Raw genomic sequence first — 22987 nt, 5'->3', positions numbered from 1 at the left:
GAACTTAAAAAAATGAAGAAACCCTAAGAATCATGTGGGACTCTATCAAGAAGGATAACTTGCGTGTGATTGGAGTTCCAGAACAGGGAGGGATAACAGAAAATACAGAGAGAATAGTTGAAGATCTGTTGGCAGAAAGCTTCCCTGACATCATGAAAAATGAAAGGATATCTATTCAAGATGCTCATCGAACTCCATATAAGATTGATCCAAAAAGAAAATCACCAAGACATATTATCATCAAACTTGCCAAAACCAAAGATAAAGAGAAAATTTTAAAAGCAGCCAGGGAGAAAAGAAAGGTCTCCTACAAAGGAGAATCAATAAGAATAAGTTCAGATGACTCAGCAGAAACCATACAGTCAAGAAGGCAATGGGATGACATATATAGAGCACTGAAGGAGAAAAACTACCAGCCAAGGATCATTTATCCAGCAAAACTCTCTCTCAAATATGAAGGCGAAATTAAAACATTTACAAATAAACATGAGCTTAGACAATCTGCGAAAACCAAACCAAAGCTACAAGAAATACTACACGAAATTGTTTGCTCAGAAAATCAATGACATCAGATAATAACACAATACAAGGTCACAGAACAGAACATCCTGATATCAACTCAAATAAGGAAATCACAACAACAAATCAAGATTAATTTTAAAAAGAAAAAAAATGGTCAAAACAGGGAATCACTGAAGTCATTATGTAAAAGATCACAAAAATCAAAAAGAAGGACTAAATACAGTAGGCATAGAACTGCCATATGGAGAGGAAAACAAGGCAATATAGGACAATACAAGTTAGGTTTTTACTTAGAAAAATAGGGGTAAATATTAAGGTAACCACAAAGAGGTCTAACAATTCCATAACTCAAAATAAATACCAAGAAAAACACGACTCAGCAAACATAAATTTGACTATGAAAATGAGGAACACACAATTTACAAAAAAGAAGTCTCAGCACAAAAAAAAGTAGGTGGAAAAATGAAAATTGTCAACAACACACTCAAAAAGGCATCAAAATGACAGCACTAAACACATTCTTATCTATAATTACGCTGAATGTAAATGCACTAAATGCACCTATAAAGAGACAGAGAGTCGCGGACTGGATAAAGAAACACGATCTGTCTATATGCTGCCTACAAGAGACACACCTTAGACTTAGACACAAACAAACTAAAACTCAAAGGATGGAAAAAAATATGTCAAGCAAACAATAAGCAAAAAAGAACAGGAGTAGCAATATTAATTTCTGACAAAATAGACTTCAAAGTTAAATCCACCACAAAGGATAAAGAAGGACACTAAATAATGATTAAAGAGACAATTGATCAGGAAAACATAACCATATTAAATATTTATGCACCCAATGACAGGGCTGCAAGATACAAAAAACAAACTTTAACAGAATTGAAAAGTGAGATAGACACCTCCAAAATTATAGTAGGAGACTTCAACACACCACTTTCGGAGAAGGATAGGACTTCCAGTAAGAAGCTCAATAGAGATATGGAATACCTAATTGCTGCCATCAACCAACCTGACCTCATAGACCTATACAGAACACTCCACCGAACAGCTGCAAAGTATGGTTTTTTTTCTAGTGCACATGGAACATTCTCTAGAATAGATCACATATTAGGTCATAAAACAAACCTTTGCAGAATCCAAAACATCAAAATATTACAAAGCAACTTCTCAGACCACAAGGCCATAAAAGTGGAACTCAATAACTGAAAAATGAGAGAAAAGAAATCAAATACTTGGAAACTGAACAATACCCTGCTCAAAAAAGACTGGGTTATAGAAGACATTAAGGAGGGAATAAAGAAATTCATAGAATGCAATGAGAATGAAAACACTTCCTATCAAAAGCTCTGGGACACGGCAAAAGCAGTACTCAGAGGTCAACTTACATCGATAAATGCACACATACATAAAGAAGAAAGAGTCAAAATCAGAGAACTGTCCCTACAACTTGAATAGAAAGCGAGCAACAAAAGAATCCATCAGGCACCAGAAGAAAACAAATAATAAAAATTACAGCTGAACTAAATGAAATAGAGGACAGAAAAACAATTGAAAGAATTAACAAAGCCAAAAGCTGGTTCTTTGAAAAAATTAACAAAATTGATAAACCATTGGCCAGACTGACTAAAGAAATACAGGAAAGGAAACAACTAACCCGAATAAAAGACGAGATGAGCCATATCACAACAGACCCAACTGAAATTAAAACAATCATATGAGATCATTATGAAAAATTGTACTGTAACAAATTTGCAAACCTAGAAGAAATGGATGAATTCCTAGAAAAACACCACCTACCTAAACTAACACAATCAGAAGTAGAACAACTAAATAGACCCATAACAAAAAAAGAGATTAAAAAGGTAACCAAAAAACTTCCAACAAAAAAAAGCCCTGGCCCGGACAGCTTCACTGCAGAGTTCCACCAAACTTTCAGAAAAGAGTTAACACCACTACTACTGAAGGTATTTCAAAGCATAGAAAATGATGGAATACTACCTAACTCATTCTATGAAGCTACCATATTATCCCTGATACCAAAACCAGGTAGATACCACAAAAAAAAGAAAATTACAGACCTCTATCCCTCATGAACATAGATGCAAAAATCATCAACAAAATTCCAGCCAATAGAATACAACAACATATCAAAAAAATAACCCACCACGACCAAGTGGGATTTACACCAGGTATGCAAGGTTGGTTTAATATTAGAAAAACCATTAATGTGATCCACCATATAAAAAAAACAAAAGACAAAAACCACATGATCTTATCAATTGATGGAGAAAAGGCATTTGACAAAGTCCGACACCAATTCACGATTAAAACTCTCAGCAAAATAGGAATTCAAGGAAAATATCTCAACATATTTTTTTTTATACAAAGCCAACAGCCAACATCATTCTAAATGGAGAGAGCCTAGAAAGCATTTCCCTTGAGAACGGGAACCAGACAAGGATGCCCTTTATCACCACTCTTATTCAACATTGTGCTAGAGGTCCTAGCCAGAGCAATTAGGCTAGACAAAGAAATAAAGGGCATCCGGATTGGCAAGGAAGAAGAAAAATTACCTCTATTTCCAGATGACATGATCTTATACACAGAAAACCCTACAGAATCCTCCAGAAAACTACTGAAACTAATAGAAGAGTTTGTCAGAGTCTCCGGTTACAAGATAAACATACGAAAATCAATTGGATTCCTCTACATCAACAAAAAGAACATCAAAGAGGAAATCACCAAATCAATACCATTCACAGGAGCCCCCAAGAAGATAAAATCCTTAGGAATAAATCTTACCAAAGATGTAAAAGACCTATACAAAGATAACTACAAAGTACTAGTGCAAGAAACTAAAAGGGACCTACATAAGTGGAAAAACATACCTTGCTCATGGATAGGAAGAATTAACATACTAAAAATGTCAATTCTACCAAAAGCCATCTATACATACAATGTACTTCCGATCCAAATTCCAATGACATTTTTTAATGTGATGGAGAAACAAATCACCAACTTCATATGGAAGGGAAAGAAGCCCCGGATAAGTAAAGCATTACTGAAACAGAAGAAGAAAGTGGGAGGCCTCACTCTACCTGATTTTAGAACCTGTTATACAGCCACAGTAGTCAAAACAGCCTGCTACTGGTACAACAGGCACATAGACCAATGGAACAGAATTGAGAACCCAGATATAAATCCATCCACATATGAGCAGCTGATATTTGACAAAGGACCAGTGTCAGTTAATTGGGGAAAAGATAGTTTTTTTAACAAATGGTGCTGGCATAAATGGATATCCATTTGCAAAAAAATGAAACAGGACCCATACGGCACACCATGCACAAAAACTAACTCCAAGTGGATCAAAGACCTAAACATAAAGACTAAAACGATAAAGATCATGGAAGAAAAAATTGGGACAACCCTAGGAGCCCTAATACAAGGCATAAACAGAATACAGAACATTACTAAAAATGACAAAGAGAAACCAGATAACTGGGAGCTCTTAAAAATCAAACACCTATGCTCATCTAAAGACTTCACCAAAAGAGTAAAAAGACCTCCTACAGATTGGGAAAAAATTTTCAGCTATGACATCTCTGACCAGCACCTGATCTCTAAAATCTATATGATTCTGTTAAAACTCAACCACAAAAAGACAAACAACCCAATCAAAAAGTGGGCAAAGGATATGAACACGCACTTCACTAAAGAAGATATTCAGGCAGCTAACAGACACATGAGAAAATGCTCTCGATCATTAGCCATTAGAGAAATGCAAATTAAAACTACGATGAGATTCCATCTCACTCCAACAAGGCTGGCATTAATCCAAAAAGCACAAAATAATAAATGTTGGAGGGGCTGAGGAGAGGCTGGAACTCTTATACACTGCTGGTGGGAACGTAAAATGGTACAACCACTTTGGAAATCTATCTGGCGTTTTCTTAAAAAGTTAGAAATAGAACTACCATACAACCCAGAAATCCCACTGCTTAGAATATACCCTAGAAAAATAAGAGCCTTTACAGGAACAAATATACGCACACCCATGTTTATTGCAGCACTGTTTACAATAGCAAAAAGATGGAAGCAACCCAGGTGCCCATCAATAGATGAATAGTTAAATAAATTTTGGTACAGTCACAGAATGGAATACTACACATCAATAAAGAACAGTGGCAAATCTGTGAAACATTTCATAACATGGAGGAACCTGGAAGGCATTATGCTGGGTGAAATTAGTCAGATGCACAAGGACAAATATTGTATAAGACCACTATTATAAGATCTTGAGAAATAGTAAAAACTGAGAAGAACACATACTTTTGCCGTTACGAAGGGGGGAGGGAAGGAGGGTGGGAGAGGGTTTTTTATTGATTAATCAGTAGATAAGAACTGCTTTGGGTGAAGGGAAAGACAACACTCAATACATGGAAGGTCAGCTCAATTGGACTGGACCAAAAGCAAAGAAGTTTCCGGGATAAAATGAATGCTTCAAAGGTCAGCGGAACAGGGGCGGGGGTCTGGGGAACATGGTTTGAGGGGACTTCTAAGTCAATTGGCAAAATAATTCTATTATGAAAACATTCTGCATCCAACTTTGAAATGTGGCGTCTGGGGTCTTAAATGCTAACAAGCGGCCATCTAAGATGCATCAATTGGTCTCAACCCACCTGGAGCAAAGGAAAATGAAGAACACCAAGGTCACACAACAACTAAGAGCCCAAGAGACAGAAAGGGCCACATGAACCAGAGACCTACATCATCCTGAGACCAGAAGAACTAGTCGGTGCCCGGCCACAATCGATGACTGCCCTGACAGGGAGCACAACAGAGAACCCATGAGGGAGCAGGAGAACAGTGGGATGCAGACCCCAAATTCTCATAAAAAGACCATACTTAATGATCTGACTGCGACTAGAGGAATCCCGGCAGCAATGCTCCCCAGACCTTCAGTTGGCACAGGACAGGAACCATCCCCGAAGACAACTCATCAGAAATGAAAGGGACTGGTCAGCGGGGGGGAGAGAGATGCTGATGAAGAGTGAGCTACTTAAATCAGGTGGACACTTGAGAGTGTGTTGGCAACTCTTGTCTGGAGGGGGATGGGAGGATAGAGAGAGAGGGAAGCTGGCAAAATTGTCACGAGAGGAGAGACTGAAAGGGCTGACTCAATAGGGGGAGAGCAAGTGGGAGTACGGAGTAAGATGTATGTAAACTTATATGTGACAGACTGATTGGATTTGTAAACGTTCACTTGAAGCTTAATAAAAGTTAATTAAAAAAAAAAAAAAAGACCACTATTATAAGTTCTTGAGAAATAGTATAAACTGAAAAGAACACATTCTTTTGTGGTTATGAGACGGGGGAGGCAGGGAGGGTGGGAGAGGGTTATTTACTGATTAGTTAGTAGATAAGAACTACTTTAGGTGAAGGGAAGGACAACACTCAATACAGGGAAGGTCAGCTCAACTGGACTGGACCAAAAGCAAAGAAGTTTCCGGGATAAACTCAATGCTTCGAAGGTCAGCGGAGTAAGGGCGAGGGTTTGGGGACTATGGCTTAAGGGGACTTCTAAGTCAATTGGCAAAATAAACTCTATTATAAAAACATTCTGCATCCCACTTTGAAGTGTGGCGTCTGGGGTCTTAAATGCTAACAAGCGGCCATCTAAGATGCATCCATTGGTCCCAACCCACCTGGATCAAAGGAGAATGAAGAACACCAAGGTCACACGATAACTATGAGCCCAAGAGACAGAAAGGGCCACATGAACTAGAGACCTACACCATCCTGAGACCAGAAGAACTAGATGGTGTCCAGCCACAACTGATGACTGCCCTGACAGGGAGCACAACAGAGAACTCCTGAGGGAGCAGGAGAACAGTGGGATGCAGACCCCAAATTCTCATAAAAAGACCAGACTTAATGGTCTGACTGAGACTAGAAAAATCCTGGCGGTCATGGTCCCCAAACCTTCTGTTGGCCCAGGACAGGAACCATTCCCAAAGACTACTCATCAGACTTGGAAGGGACTGGACAATGGGTTGGAGAGAGATGCTAATGATGAGTGAGCTACTTGTATCAGGTGGACACTTGAGACTGTACTGGCATCTCCTGTCTGGAGGGGAGATGGGAGGGTAGAGAGGGTTAGAAACTGGCAAAACGGTCATGAAAGGAGAGACTGGAAGGAGGGAGCGGGCTGACTCATTAAGGGGAGAGTAAATGGGAGTATGTAATAAGGTGTATATAAGCTTATATGTGACAGACTGACTTGATTTGTAACTTTCACTTAAAGCACAATAAAAATTATTAAAAAAAAAAAAGTAACCTTTTCCCTCACCCTCACTGAGCAGTCTTGGGGGCCGTAGCCCTGACTGTTTCCTTTCCTTGGGCAAGGAAATAAAGGTGACTTTCTACCCTCTCACCTCATTCTCTCATTTATTGGCTGAGATAAGTCACGCCAAGCAGAACCTGGACTTTCAACCTGGCAACAACATAAGGCAAGGCTGTACGTAATCCATCTGTGGTAGGCAGCATGTAAGATGGCCCCAGTGATCCCTACTTTCTGGTACTCATATCCTTATACCATTCCCTTTCCTTGAGTGTAGGTAGGACTTACTGATTTGCCTCTAACTGATCAAAAACAGCAGAAGGAATGCTATATTACTTCTGATATTAGATTATAAAACGAATCTGCTTCTATATTGGATATCTTCTCTCACTCTGGAAGAAACAAGATACCATGTGGTGAGGTGGCTCTGTGCAGAGACCCATGAGAGTCAGTTTGGAAGCAGATCGTCTGAAGCCTGCCAACAACCACCTGAGTGAGCAAATCCATCCCCAGTCAAGCCTTGAAATGACAGCAGCGCCAGCTGACACTTTTCAACTGCAGTCAGAACCACTCAATTAAGTCATATCCAGCTGTTTAATTTTTTCTAGCTGTTAAGTTTTGGGGTAATGTTACAGAGTAATAGATAACTACTAATACACTAATATAATGGTCCAGTCTGAGAAAAATTATTCAATAGAATAGATTCAATATCCTCTTTCAGTAAGAGTAAGTCTATAAAGTATAGATTTTCAATATTAGAGAGAAATGTAGTGGCTATCCTGTCCAATATTCAAACAGGCCAATAATGGGAAATTCATGAAATCACAAGAAAACACGGCCTATTTTGGGCAGCATTACCCTTTATAAAATTCTTCCTTTTAAGGATGTATATAAAATTTGTTACAGCAACTTGTGATTTATACAACCTTTGCATATGTACTTTATCTGGTCCTCACTTAGCCTTTCTGAATTAATAGTATCTTTTTTTTTTTTTTCCATTATACCAAGGAGGAAACAGGTTTGCTCTGCCAAATGAGGTTAAAAGCCCTGTTTTAAGGGTCCGAAGCTACTAAGTTGAACAGTATTTTAACCCAGCATGCTCTACCTTCAAGTCCAATATTATTTCCACTCTTCCATAGCTACCCAGGAAACCCTGGTGTTGTAGTGGTTAAGAGCTACGGCTGCTAACCAAAAGGTTGGCAGTTCGAATCCACCAGGTACTCCTTGGAAACTCTATGGGGCAGTTCTACCCTGTCCTATAGGGTCACTTATGAGTCAGAATTAATTCAACAGCAATGGGTTTGGTTTTTTTTGTTTGTTTGTTTGTTTTATAGCCACCCATAATAGTATACTTGGTAACACAGAGAAAGTTCAGGCCTGAGTTACAAATTAGATGACCTGACACTTTTCCAAATTATTTTGTCCTAGATGCCAAAACAAAATAACTCCCTAGGTATTGCTAACAGATCGATATAATTAGAGACAGCATGTCCATTTATTCATTCAGTACTGAAAACTTGTATTTCTACAGGAGACACTGTGTACTTTCCAGCCGATTCCACCTCATAGTGACCCATACATGACAGAGTAGAACTGCCCCATAGGACGGACCTTTTAGGTTGTAATCTTTACGGAAGCAGATCGCCAGACCTTTTCTCCCACAGGGCTGCTGGTCGGTTTGAATGCCAACCTTTTGGTTAGTATCTGAGCACTTAACCATTGCACCACCAAGGCTCTTGGCTAACATAATTATGTATTTGATGAAAATATACTTTAATGCATAAAAAGGAAGGAAATATAACTAGTTGGGGCTTTCGCAAGCAAAAGCAATTTCTGTGAAGCCTTTATGATTGTTTGTTTCATCCTTTACTTCCAGACATTGATCTCACATTGTTGGTATCCTGGTTTTGACAACGTCCAGAAAAACGTCAAGACGAGTCCTACGCACACTAATGAAATTCAAATGTTATTTATAAAGATTGTAGGAATTTAAACAACTCAGACTGCAATTCTGTTTGCTAATGGCACCATGGTAGAATGCTGCCTTCAAAGAATTGCAGCATTCTGTTAGCCCACATTAACAGCAAATGCTATTGGGTAGAAAAGGGGGGTTGTAACAACTACCAAAGAAGAAAAGTGTGTATATTGTGCTTCAATTTATGCTGAGAAAAGGAAACCTGGCAAACAACAAATACTTGATATTTTATAAGCCCTTGTTCATGGAGCAACAACATGCTTACATTCAAAAACGGCCTCATGCCACTAGCAAAAGGAAATGGCAACAGAAGTACTGGCACTCATTCAAGGAGAAAGTATAAAGCTTCTTGTTTACTGTTTAATTGTTAATTAGGCAAATTAGACCAGTTTTATTTCAAACATAACAACTGCATATCAAATGGACATAGGAAAGAAATTTAGTTTTGGAAGTCACAGTTTTTTAAAGCTAAAAGAACTCTTTCATTTAATCAAATTATTTCATTTTACAGATGAGAAACTGACACTCAGGAAAACTGACAGACTTGCCAAAGGTCATAACACTAGTTCAAAAAAAAAAGCAGAACTGAAATTATTCACTCAACTCTTCCTGGAGTTTACTATCTAGTGGGGGATGCTGGTAAGCCAGTAAGAAATTACAATACTACATATTAAGAAAATATCCCTGCAATAGAGATACAGTAAGATATGGAAAAACACAGGAAAGGCAGACAGCCCAGTCATGGAAGGTTAGGGAAGAGTGCCAGGGAAAGTGACATTTAAGATCTAAAGATAAATATCTATTACCCAGATAAAGAGGTGGGGTGTGGGAGGCGAAGAGACTGAAGAAAGGGGGGAAAATGTTCCAAACAGAGTAAGAGTAAAGTCCTGGAAGACAACACTCATTACTTAACTAGAATTTATAATATTGAGAAGCAAAAGATGAACAACGAGAAGTAAAGAGGGTCAGAGTAAAGAGTCTTGCAGGTCACAAGTCACCAAAGAATTTGGACTTTATCCTAAGGGCGTACGTATGGAAAGGTATTGAAGAGATTTAAGCTTGAGTATTAATTTATGAAGGTGTTGCAACCTAACAGTGAAGAATGGATTGGACTAAGAAAGCTGGAGGGAGATGCTGCTTCAGTCGTGCAAGAAAAAGGTAAGACTGGCCTTCAACGGGGAAGTGGCAGGAAGAACAGAAAAAGTGGATGAATTCAAAAGATGTTCATTATCTAAGCATTCATTACCAAAAGTTACTTGAGGTTACAAGGTTTAGAAGGTTACACAGAGAGCCAAAAGTCATCTTAATATGAAATGGTTCTCTATTGATCACTGAGAAAAGAGTAAACCACTCAATGCTCCCTGACAGAAGAGTACTCACATCTATCCCTGACCAAATTACCAAGAGCAGTTATACACATCAAGAGCACAACAACTGTAAGATGCAAATACAATGCAAAACAACTACGAAAGACATTGTAGTTCTCACAAAAGTTGAACAATTTCATGAGTTCAATGAAAATTAAGTTGGAGAATACTAGAATGACACCAAAGATGAATGAGGATCAGGGAGTGAGAGACTAATTAAGAATTAAGGAAAAAGCAACAAGGAGAACACTCCAAAGGAGAACAATTTTTGTATCAATACATTCAGAGAAGCCTTTGAGAAACCTGTTTAAGTCCTGGAATAGGTTTTGCAAAAATGCCCCTATGTATGATCTTGCTGCAAAAGTCAAATACGATGTAAAGAAAGTCATAGAAGTTCCTAAGGAAAAAAATAATGACAAAAATACAAAACCTGATTCATTCTTTTAATCTAAGAATTAACACATAGAATTTGCAAATTTAATTTTACTGGAGAGAAGACAAAATGAGCTTTCAAAAAAAGTTTTTAGTTTATTCTTCAAGTTCAGGTACTATTAACATTTTTGTTTGATTATTTTCTATCAAAATTTGGTAAAATTCAGGTGCTTCTTCTAATGAAAATCAAACTTTGATAAGAAGAGCATAACCTAACCAAAGAAAGATAGGCAGTAACATCAGCCAAAGATTCTAATTTTGATTCTGCCATTTACTAGTTCTGTGCCTGCTGTCTCATCTATAACATGAGAACACCATTAACCTTCTAGGGATTAAATGAGATAATGCACATGAAGTACTTTAGCATGGTACCTGCTTCTCCTGAAACAGGTTCTCCTGGCCTCCAGCTTGTGGGATGGCCACTGTCACGAATCATCTAATATATAGGCACTCAATAATTACCTAGTCCATATTAACTATGTCAATTAGTTTAACAGAAAATATTTCCTGTTGTTAGTTTAAACAGACTGAAATAACAACATGGAAACAAGAGGACAATGAATATTCTATGTTTTAAGTCAGGTACTTCAAAGACCACAATCATGTATGACCAGGAAATCTTTCTCTGGAAAATTTGATAAAGAAATAAGTACCTTATGAAGATTTCTTCAGGAAATTAAATAAGTGAGTTTTTGAGTTTAATTTTTATTGACACATGAAGACCAGTACAATTATTTCTGTGGTAGTAAAATATTTTGTAATATCCCTTTAATTCAGTCATTTATACGTGTTTTTTAATCATAAATTTTGTTTGTTTTAAATTTCTAATTTCATTGCATTTAGGCCAAAGAAAGTAATCTACCTGATTTTCTATGGTCAGAACTTACTGACATTGCTGACATCTATGTTTTCACTTAACAAAGCATGTTCAGTGTGCAAAGTTATAGAAAGCATAGTCGAAGACTGGTAACCCTTTGAGACAGTGTAAAAACCAGGGAAAAAGCCTTACTTCCTTTTACAAACACTGTTCTCTAAACATGTCATGGTCTAAGTCAAAAGACATATCCCCTACTAAGCTAACTGGGAACCTGTATTTAACTCTTCATGTTCTCAACCCCTAGCACAAGAGTTCAAAAATTTCTTGATAAATAAGAAAATAAGCCATTACAACACTAAATCACCTTATAAAATAGATGAGGCACATAAATTTATTTCTCTATTTTGAAACAGAAAAAAAGAGTATTAGGTAAAGTATTTTGTTCAATGCTGATAACCTCTAGAAGGAGTTAAACTGTCACTACAACTTATATCCTTATATCTTAGATTCTGATATCCTGTATTTCCCGGTCCAGTATCTAATTCACCACATCACCTCTATTAAGATGAAAGAAGACCTGGAAGACCTGGTAATACTCATGTTCTCTTCAACAAACTCCTATTACATGTCATTACCATCTCTCTTGTGGCATCTGTCACTAACTCATATTATATAACAGTTTGTGTACACATCTTATCTGCCTTACTAGACTATGGGCCAGGAGTGTCTTAGGTTTCATTACATTCTCGTCATAGCATTTCAGGTTGTTGTTAGTTGCAACTCAGGGCAACCCCATGTTTCATGGCACTTCATACAACTGTTTCTTTTTCATTTTCATCTCTCTCATTCATATTGAATAAATTACTCAAGAAATGACTAACTAGTCAACTCTCTATCCTTAAGCAACACCTTTAAGAAGCAAATTAAAATTAAAATTATCAACAATAACCTTGAAGTTGAATAGAAAAACAAGGTCCAAAATGTCAGCCAAACAAAAGGAGTCTGTGAGAAGGATGGAGAAGTGCAGCTTAGTTTTGTAAGACAGTGGAAACTCCTTTTCTGTGACTCACTCAACTGTCAGATTAGCACTAAGTCATTTTATTCCCCAAAATACCCACAAGCAATCATGTGATTCAGTGTGCCTAAGAACCCATTTACTTGCAGGTCCTGGTGAAACAAGATATTAATCACTAGGAAGAAACCTATGCTCAATCCATAAAGATTGTGATTATCACATAAGAACCTAGTGATTATAAATCTGGACACCGATGGAGGAAATGACAGCCTACTTTTTATTCGTCTGTTTTATCAACCATTAAAAATATGCCGTGGGGAACTTACTTTGAGCAGCCAAGTGAGAACTGAGTCACGATATGGAACAAATTTATTCTTGTTTTTGCCAGCACTCTGATCTGCAAGGGCTGAGATAACCAGACCAAGGGTTGTGAGGGACCTGCATTGTACAACAAACCACAAAAATCACTAAAAACTGAATATATCAAATGTCACATTTTAGCACAAAGACTGAATATCAAGATGTCTTTGTACCTGCATGTCAGCATTTTACTGCTCAGTTTAAAAACACATTAACTCTAATTAGCTGCTATCCCTCTAGTACTACTTTAAGCAATAAAACTGCTTAGCTCAATTTTTTTTTCTTTTTTGTACAAAAAAATGTGAGCTGCAAATCCTCAGGTTGAGATAATTACACAAACAATACACACACCTTTAGGAAAGGAAGTCCCAAACATAATACAATGAATTAAAACAGTTCAAAGTAAAATATATACACTTATATGTGTACTTATTTATTTTTTTTGTTTTGTGTATATATAAAAAAATTCTATAATCTCCTTTCAAAAGTAATGTAGCATCTGGACGATGGTGTTCTGTAATCTCTAGTTAGTTTCTGATGACTTGCTATATGTCCTTCCCCGAGCCATGAGGGTAGAAAAGATACCTGACCATAAAAGAGCTAGCAGTTCAGCCTGAGGGAAAAAATAACCGTATGAAGGAATTGGTAAACTAAATATTACTTCATAAAGTCCTAGTTTCTTGGTATAGATAAAACCAGAACCAGAACAAACCCTTTGCTGTTGAGTCGATTTTGACTCACAGCGACCCTATAGAACACAGCAGAATTGCCTCATGGGGTTTCCAAGGAGAGGCTAGTGGATTTGAACTGCTGACCTTTTGATTAGCAGCCAAGCTCTTAACCACTGTGCCACCAGGACTCCTGGTATAAATAAGCAGTTATAAAATGGCAAAAAGGCAAGCCCAATGTGGGTAGTGAGCATGTTGCTTGTTTAGACAGTGACACACAAGTCAAGGTCGACAGCTAGACTCTGACAGAACAATGATTTTTCTTATTTTCTATAGCTTAAACCAGTGGTTCTCAACTGGAACATGACGCTGTCTCACAAGGAACAGCTGGCAATGTCTGGAGATGCTTTAGGTTGTCACAACTAGCGGGTGGGGCGGGGGTGGAGTGGTTACTACTACTGGCATCTAGTGGCTAGAGACCAGGATGCTCCTAAACCTAAACATCTACAATACACAGGACAGCCACCCCTACCTTCACCTCCCCCAAAACTCCCACCAGACAAAAACTTTTCTGGCCCCAAATCTCAAAAATGTTGCTGTTGAGAAACCTTGAATTGACTGAAGCTGTGCTCCTCTGCCCCATCAGACACCTCAACAAAACCAAACCAAATGCACTCTGGCCCCCCCAAAAATACTAGAAAAACATTCCAAACTATTTATTCATTATAAACTTTATTTTTCCAGAATCTTATTACTTTTAAAACCATACAAAGTCCTCTATTTGGCTATTAAATCAATAAATAAAAGTGAGCTTCTGAAAAACTTACTTGTTAATGTTGCTCCCTTCCTTCAGCCTATCACCTGCAGCTCCAGTTTTTGTTGCTCTTTCGCTGCCCGCTAAATCAACCAAGCTCAGTTTGCCCACTTTTTCTCCAGATGTCTAGGATACAAATTGATAAAAAGTGATACCGTGTCTACCGAATGGGTTTATTATCTCAATTATAAAAGAGTTATTAACATTATTTCTAAATTGTTTTGTACTGTTGTAAAACAGTATAATTGTAAAATCTAATAATAGATACACACAAAATATAGGACTCTACTAATCTAGACAGAGTGAAAGTTAATAAGTCTCAAAAAAGCAGTGTCCCCCAAAATGCGATGTTTTGAAGGGTGTCCAATACAATTTTCACAGAGAATACTTATAAATATAAAAGTACTTTTATATTTATAAGATATAAATTTTAATAATTTGAAACTATGCTCTTTAAAATTTCATGAATATTTACCTAAGGGAAAATATTTAATATTCTTATTGATGTTAAAAAAATTAATGTGACTTTCATACAATAAAAGAATCCTTCGATAAATCAAAAACACTTTCTAAAGTTTTTCATATAATTCATATATAATAATTCCCTTATTTCACAATTTCAGGTGTAAGATTTATATTGTTTTCCTAGATCAGACATATAGATACCTTTTTGGTAGATAAAATTTCTTTTTTGTAGATAAAAATGTGAGCTGTAAGACTTTCGGTCAACGTAATTACACAAACACCATGTATAAAGAGTACACTAAATTAAAACATAGTTTTAATAGTTGGATCATACACACAGGCACATACACATAAACATACATTTAACAGATATTTTATACTCCAGCAGCAATACAAGAAATGTGGGAAACGAATGCCAAAATCCATAGACGGGATCATTTTTTCTAGAACTTTAAAATATATGATGTAAATGTGTTGCAAATGTGTTGACTCAGCCTCCTGAATCAAAAGTACTTTTGGTTTAAAAATAATAAATAAAAGCCTTCAGTATATTTTTTGTTTTATACTGAAAAGGAAATAAGAAACAAAGAAACTTTTGTTGTTATACTAATTTAGTCGTGTTGGTAAAAGAAGAAAAAACACGCTTTCAGCAAATGAAAATCTGATGCCAAAATATAGCACTTTTGCCAGGGTGATTATTTTAGCTTCTGGTATTTGAAACTGATTCACTGGGGGGAAGGTATCATAATAAAATATGCAAAAACTAACATTAAGAAGTAAGGGAAAACACAAATGTATGAGTCAATGGAGAAGTCTTCAGTGTGGTAGAAGCATACACATCTCTGGCTCTGTTTACTCTTCACAAGATTCAAACCAAATACAAGATTATTCTATAAATCTACAATTTTATAGTGTCATTTTCTCAGTGTAGCTTAGTCCTCCTAGTAATTAGCTGTTCAGAAGGTAACATTTCAAAAGAATTTCTACAAAATCTGCGACAGCATTGATATTAGCTTACAGTTAGCCATCGTAGTCTGGAGGATGGCACTGAAGGATTTGGCAGGCATGTAAGGGGCCTGGTCTGGGTGAGAGAGATCTGACGCTGGAAGAACAAAGACCCAGCTTGGCTGGGCAGACAGGGCAGGGCTCTGTGAATGAAGAGGGGCTGAGGAGTGCTTCTGTGAAGGCTGAACTCGAGTTGTAGTAGAAACTGTGGATCATCAGCTTCCTCAGCTTCTGTTCTTTTAGTTGAAGAGGTTGAAGAGCTAAAACCTATATTTCTCAGACTTCCTTACAGTCAGGGCCCACAATATGACTTAGGCTCCGCCAATCGTATCACTTGCTTCAGATCTGGAAAGCAGAAGCCATTCTCTGACCCGTTTTTCACTTTTTCTGCTGGCAAGCTGGATCATGAAAACATGAGGTTTTTTTTCTATAGGAGTGTTCCTGCATACATTCTCTACCATCTATGATGCTAAGAGGTAGCTGCACTGGCAGCAGCAAGTTCTTGATTCCTGCTTCCAGGACAACAGCTCTGGGGTGTGCCCTGAACCCACAGCTCCAGTGAAAGCCTCAGCAGGAGCATCCCTGATGGATCAGATCTGTATTGTTCTGAGAGTTATTCCTAGAGATTCAGTCGAGAACCCACTCTTGCTCTGGTGATATCAACAACTCTGTAATTACTCAATTCCCTGTACTAAATAAACCCCTTTCTGTCCTGAGTCCTAACTAGCATATACATGTCCAGCTAGAACTTTAATTCATCTAACACCTAAAGAAAAAAAGATAAAAATCCCCTTTAAAAATTAAAATAAGGTGATGCATCTGAACACTTACCCCAGACTTCACATCATATAAAGTATGTGTAAGGGTGATTTTGAAGACCGCATGGGATCGGCTACTTTCCTCATTCATGTTGGTTGCGGCAACTGTACGAGATTTGTTACCCTCAGACATCAAAGACTCAATATCCTAAATAGCAACAATCCAGAGATATACATCCCATTATTTGTCTAATAAATATTAAAACTCTGCTATACTATGAAAAACCATTAAAATTTTCACCGCTTAGCCAACTACATTTGCAGTTTACATTTTGTGTCTCAATGAACATTAAGCTCCACAGAGTATAACAGCACTTCTCTGAATCCTCATCATATATCTATCACTGCACTGTCACTGCATTTACCATGCTGTTTTATAACACCTTGATAACATCTATAAGCATTCTGAAGGAACGGGCCATCTCACTACATTTTTTATATCCCCAGCACCTAGCACTGCCTGGGACACAGAAAATGTCCAATAACTGTTTACTAAATGAAGGAAACATCCAACAAGGAACAAATGAATCTACCTCATGAGATAGTCAAGACAATAAAATTCATGTTCATTTTAAAAGTTAGGACAAAGAGGTAAGGTAAGGTAAAGTAAATGATCCTGAGTCATAGAGGCAACGAAAACAGCAAGTATCACTAGATCAACATTCTCTGACTCTTAATTCAATGTACATGACATCAGTGTCTCATCCCACCTTCCACCATTCTCCAATAAGCAAAGCCTAAAGGATTCACACAAACCAGAACTGTGAAGTTGGAAAAGGGCACTAACTAAAGGCCAACACAACCATAAGGCACATCACAATTTTACAAATCATAAAATATGGAGGAAAAAAAAAGTGTGCCTTACACTTGATGAATAGGTATGCCTAGCAAATCTGGACATCTTCCCTCAAAATTAAACTGTCCTAACAGCAATATGTAGCTTTTTAAATAGAAGATTTTTTAGGTGACTTATTAAGTGATGCTACTATAACGCTTTAATTTCAAAAAAAAATCATCACAAATTAAACAACAAAATATTTACCATGCTAAATTTAAGTAGTTCACATAAAGGGTGTTTTTACCTTGTAGCTTGTGACAGCCAGTTTAGAAAGTCCGTCCACATAAGGTCCCAGTACACTATGCTCTCTGACTTTTAAAGTTTGACGGCTTCTGTTCATTAGAAACAAAGAAACAATTTTGTAATAATAATGAGTTTTAAAAAGGACTCAACGATACTCCATAAATATATATACTGCATTCAAAAAAGATCTCAAATAAGTAAAATAAACTGACTTGATCCCAGAAAAATTTAAACCAAAAATTAAAATCTTGACTGGTAAAAAGAATTCATAATGTGGTAAAATATCACATCTCTCAAAAGGGTAAACTGTGGGATGTCTATTTACTACCACAGAGAATGCAGAGTCAAATAAATACAAACAACCTACTTGTCTTAGCTCAGAATGCGGTACAAAGAGCAGAAACTCAGTAAATGTTAAATGTGCAAGAAAGAAAAACTACAGACCAATCTCAATCACGAATAAAGATGCAAAATCCCAAACAAAAAACAGCACAGTGAATCCAGTAATGATTTAAAATCACAAAATTGGCTTATTCCAGGGCTGTTACATTGTTCTAACACTGGAAAAAAAAAATCCATGCATTTTAGCACACTGACAGACTAAAGAGAAAAAATAAAATTGCATGATCATTTCAATTAAATAAAATTTAATACTCATTCATATTTTTTTAAAAAAGTCTTAGTAAACAAGGAACTGATAAGCTCAATAAAGGGCATCTGCCAAAAACCTACAGCACACAGCATAATTAATCCATAAATCAAAACACATTAAGAAGTATTTGTTGATGATGAAATTACAAGTGATTCTCATTTTATGTCGTTTTGTTCATCCGCATTTTCTACCATGAATGTGTATTCACTTTGAACTACAGAAAATCTTATATTTTTTAAAATTTTTATTCGGCTTTAAGTGAAAGTTTACAAATCAAGTGAGTCTCTCATACAAAAATTTATATTCCTACTTGCTCTTCCTCTAATGAGGCAGCAAACTCCTTCCCTCCACTCTCTGTTTTCATGCCCATTTGGCCAGCTTCTGACCCCCTCTACCCTCTCACCTCCTCTCCAGAGAGGAGCTGCCCACATAGTCTCATGTGTCTACCTGATCCAAGAAGCTCCCTCTTTAACAGTATCATTTTCTATCCTATAGTCAAGTCAATACCTGTCTGAAGAGTTGCCTTTGGGAATGTCTTGGGCAAACAGAAGGTCTGGGGACCATGACCTCTGGGGTCCCTCTAGTCTCAGTCAGGCCACTAAGCCTGGTCTTTTTACGAGAATTTGAAGTCTGCATCCCACTGCTCTCCTGCTCCCTCAGGGGTTCTCTGCTGTGTTCCCTGTCAGGGCAGTCATCAGTTGTAGCCGGGCACCATCTAGTTCTTCTGTCTCAGGTTGATGTAGTCTCTGGTTTATGTGGCCCTGTCTCCTGGGCTCATAATTACCTTGTGTCTTTGGTGTTCTTCAATCTCCTTTACTCCAGGTGGGTTGACACCCATTGATGCATGTTACATGGCCGCTTGCTGGCATTTAAGACCCCAGATGCCAATCTCCAAAATGGGGTGCAGAATATTTTCTTAACAGATTTTATTAAGCCAATTGACTTAGACATCCCCTGAAACCATGGTCCCCAAACCCCCACCCTTGCTATGCTGGCCTTCAAAGCATTCAGTTTACTCAGGAAACTTCCTTGCTTTTGGTTTAGTCCAGTTGTGCTGACCATGACTGTATTGTGTGTTGTCTTTCCCTTCACCTTAAATAGTCCTTATCTACTATCCAATTAGTGAAAACCCCTCTCCCTCCCTCGCTCCCTACTCTCGGAACCATCGAAGAATATTTTCATCTCAGTTTAAACTATTTTTCGAGTTCTTACATTAGTGGTCTCATACAATATTTGTCCTTTCGCATCTGACTAATTTCACTCAGCATAAAGCCTTCCAGATTCCTCCATGTTATCAAATGTTTCAAGGATTCATCACTGTTCTTTATCAATGCATAGTATTCCATTGTGTGAATATACCATAATTTATCTATCCATTCATCTGTTGATGGGCATCTTGGTTGCTTCCATCATTTTGCTATTGTAAACAGTGCTGCAATGAACATGGGTGTGCATATATCTGTTCACGTAAAGGCTCTTATTTCTCTAGGATATATTCCAAGGAGTGGGATTGCTGGATTGCATGGTAGTTCTATTTCTAGTTTTTTAAGGAAGTGTCAAATCGATTTCCAAAGTGGTTGTACCATTTTACATTCCTACCAGCAGTGTATGAGTGTTCCAGTCTCTCCACAGCCTTTCAACATTTATTGTTTTGTATTTTTGGATTAATGCCAGCCTTGTTGGAATGAGATGGAATCTCATTGTAGTGTTGAATTGCATTTCTCTAGTGGCTAATGATTGTGAGCATTTCCTCCTGTATCTGTTAGCTACCTGAATGTCTTTAGTGAAGTGCCTGTTCATATCCTTTGCCTGTTTTTTAATTGCATTGTCTTTCTGTAGTTGAGTTTTTGAAATACGTAGATTTTAGAGGTCAGAAGCTGATCGGAAATGTCATAGCTAAAAATTTTTTCCCAGTCTGTAGGTAATCTTTGTACTCTTTTGGTGAAGTCTTTGGATGAGGATAGGTGTTTGATTTTTAGGAGCTCCCAGTTATCTAGTTTCTCTTCTGCATTGTTAGTTGTGTTTTGTATACTGTTTATGCCATGTATTAGGGGTCCTAGCGTTGTCCCTATTTTTTTCTTCCATGATCTTTATCATTTTAGATTTTATACTTAGGTCTCTGATCCATTTTGAGTTAGTTTTTGTGCGTGGTGTGAGGTATGGGTCTTGTTTCTTTTTTTTGCAGATGGATATCCAGTTATGCCAGCACCATTTGTTAAAGAGACTCTCTTTTCCCCATTTAATTACCTTTGGGCCTTTGTCAAATACCAACTGCTCATATGTGGATGGATTTATGTCTGGATTCTCACTTCTGTTCCATTGGTCTATGTATCTGTTATTGTACCAGTACCAGGCTGTTTTGACTATTGTGGCAGTATAACAGGTTCTAATACCAGGCAGAGTGAGGCCTCCCACTTTATTCTTCTTTTTCAGTAATGCTTTACTTATCCAGGGACTCTTTCCCTTCCATATGAAGTTGGTGATTTGTTTCTCCATCTCATTAAAAAATGTCATTGCAATTTGGGTTGGAATTGCATTGTAGCTATAGATCGCTTTTGGTAGAACAGACATTTTTACAATGTTAATTCTTCCTATCCATGAGCAACGTATGTTTTTCCACTTACGTAGGTCTCTTTTGGTTTCTTGCAGTAGTGTCTTGTAGTTTTCTTTGTATAGGTCTTTTACGTCTCTGGTAAGATTTATTCCTAGGTATTTAATGTTCTTGGGGGCTACTACAAATAGTATTGATTTGGTGATTTCCTCTTCCATGTTCTTTTTGTTGGTGTAGAGGAATCTCAACTGATTTTTTATGTTTATCTTGTATCCTATTACTCTGCTGAACTCTTCTATTAGTTTCAGCAGTTTTCTTGGGGATTCTTTAGCATTTTCTGTATATAAGATCATGTCATCTGGAAATAGAAATACCTTTTACTTCTTCCTTACCAATCTAGAAACACTTTATTTCTTTATCTAGCCTAATTGCTCTGACTAGGACCTCCAGCACAACGTTGCATAAGAGTGGTGATAAAGGGCATCCTTGAGATAATCTTATTTTTTAAATAAATGAATAATAAAATGAATTATAATTCTTAAAATTCTTCAGTGATTCTTTGTTACCTACAAAATTAGGTCCAAACTCTTCAGCTTGATATATATGCCCCTTTATGATCTGCTTTTGCCCACCTCTTCTCCCATTCTTCACCATGGGTCACAATAATTTACTACATATATCCATTCTTTAACAGACTTTGGACTCCATAAGAACAGGAACAATGTCTTATTAATTGTGGGGTCTGCAGTTCCTAACACAATTACTGGCATACAACAGTCACTTAATGAATGAACAAACTTGGCTACAATGTGGAAAACAAGGGTGGGGGGGGCGTGGAGAATAAGGTGATGATGAAAACTCTAACATAGCTGGCCTATGTGATTTGGAAAGAGAATGTAGTAACAAAAAAAAAACAGGAGGGGAAAGGAAGAGATAATGATAAAGAATGTATAGAATGGGAAACTAACACAGAAACTGAAACCAGATCCAATCTCTATTATTCATAATAAAGAAAGCAAGTAGAGGCATTGATGATGAGATAATGAAGAATAGTTATGGAATAACCTTTCATATAACCAGCAAAGTTAGGAAGTGAGGGAATGACTCTTAAATCCAATACACTGATTATGCCTTAATATTGTTTGATGATTTGGAATTTTATAGTACCCTAGGATCAACCACTAAAAACTTCATTTATTACTACGAAACTATAGATGAAGTAGATATTGAACAAATATTTGAATCAATTCTCACCACAGAATATATTCTATTAACTGTTTTTTTCCTTTCATTTTCCCTTTTTTCTCAAAGATAATATATACTGTATTTATTATCTCCTGAGTAACACAACATAACTATGTTTTTACACACAGTAGGTGCTAAATTAATAAAATTAGTAACTGAATAAAAAGATGTTCTCTCAAATAGTTCTTGGCTGAAAAAGGGATCACCTTTAGAGTTTTTTAATCAATTTTCAAGAAACACTAATAGGGAAGATAACAACAATAATAGCTAAAATTATTGAGCACTTACTATAAGCCAGTAAATGTTCTACCACCTCAGGTATATTATCTCAATCTATCTTCACAACAATCCTCTAAGATATTATGTAATATTATCATTTCCCTCTGTGCAACTTAGTTCTAGAAAGTTAAGGGATTTGCTCAAAAGGTAACAAGTGGAGGACTGGATCCAGAGCTATGTGAATCCAAAACCTATGCTGCTAATTACTATACAGAAGACAAACATAGAAGAAATTACTAAAGGCTATGAACAAGTTGTAGATGGCCAAGTTCAAGACAGTCCACCCAAGCACTGTGGAATACTCAAGAACGAACAGGTATGAAGTCAGTTGGCTAAGAATTTCTGGTAACAGTAGGTCTGAGCTGGATCTCAAAGAAAATGATGTTCTTCACAGAGGTAAAGACACAAAAAAAAAGTATTCAAGGCCAAGCAAGAAGATGTACAAAGGCACAGTATTAAGCAAGATGTGGGTACTTAAGTCATAACCTACCTACCTCTGGACTCCTTTTGTCCCCTATTTTGACTTCCATGCACATTACCTTCCGAACTTTCATCTTATGCATACC

At 37.1% G+C, this 22987-nt stretch overlaps 1 protein-coding gene across 10 annotated transcripts in view; it reads right to left on the bottom strand.

The window, feature by feature from the left end:
• The window catches only part of KIF13B (kinesin family member 13B), a 353402-nt gene that overhangs the window by 206672 nt on the left and 123743 nt on the right, over positions 1 to 22987 (bottom strand). For all 10 annotated transcript variants that reach the window (XR_010318524.1, XR_010318525.1, XR_010318526.1 and 7 more), the window contains 4 exons: positions 17696 to 17783; positions 16627 to 16761; positions 14339 to 14451; positions 12810 to 12921 (listed from right to left, as the gene is read on the bottom strand). Coding sequence is in view for 7 of the 10 variants with exons in the window: in XM_064271888.1 (XP_064127958.1) it covers positions 12810 to 12921; positions 14339 to 14451; positions 16627 to 16761; positions 17696 to 17783 (448 nt within the window). In the remaining 3 variants the exon portion in view is untranslated. The remainder of the gene's footprint in view (positions 1 to 12809; positions 12922 to 14338; positions 14452 to 16626; positions 16762 to 17695; positions 17784 to 22987) is intronic.

The sequence above is a fragment of the Loxodonta africana genome, chromosome 19, assembly GCF_030014295.1.
Source record: "Loxodonta africana isolate mLoxAfr1 chromosome 19, mLoxAfr1.hap2, whole genome shotgun sequence".
Taxonomy (NCBI): domain Eukaryota; kingdom Metazoa; phylum Chordata; class Mammalia; order Proboscidea; family Elephantidae; genus Loxodonta; species Loxodonta africana.
Note: the sequence above shows the minus strand (reverse complement) of the source record. Positions and strands in the feature narration are given on the sequence as shown.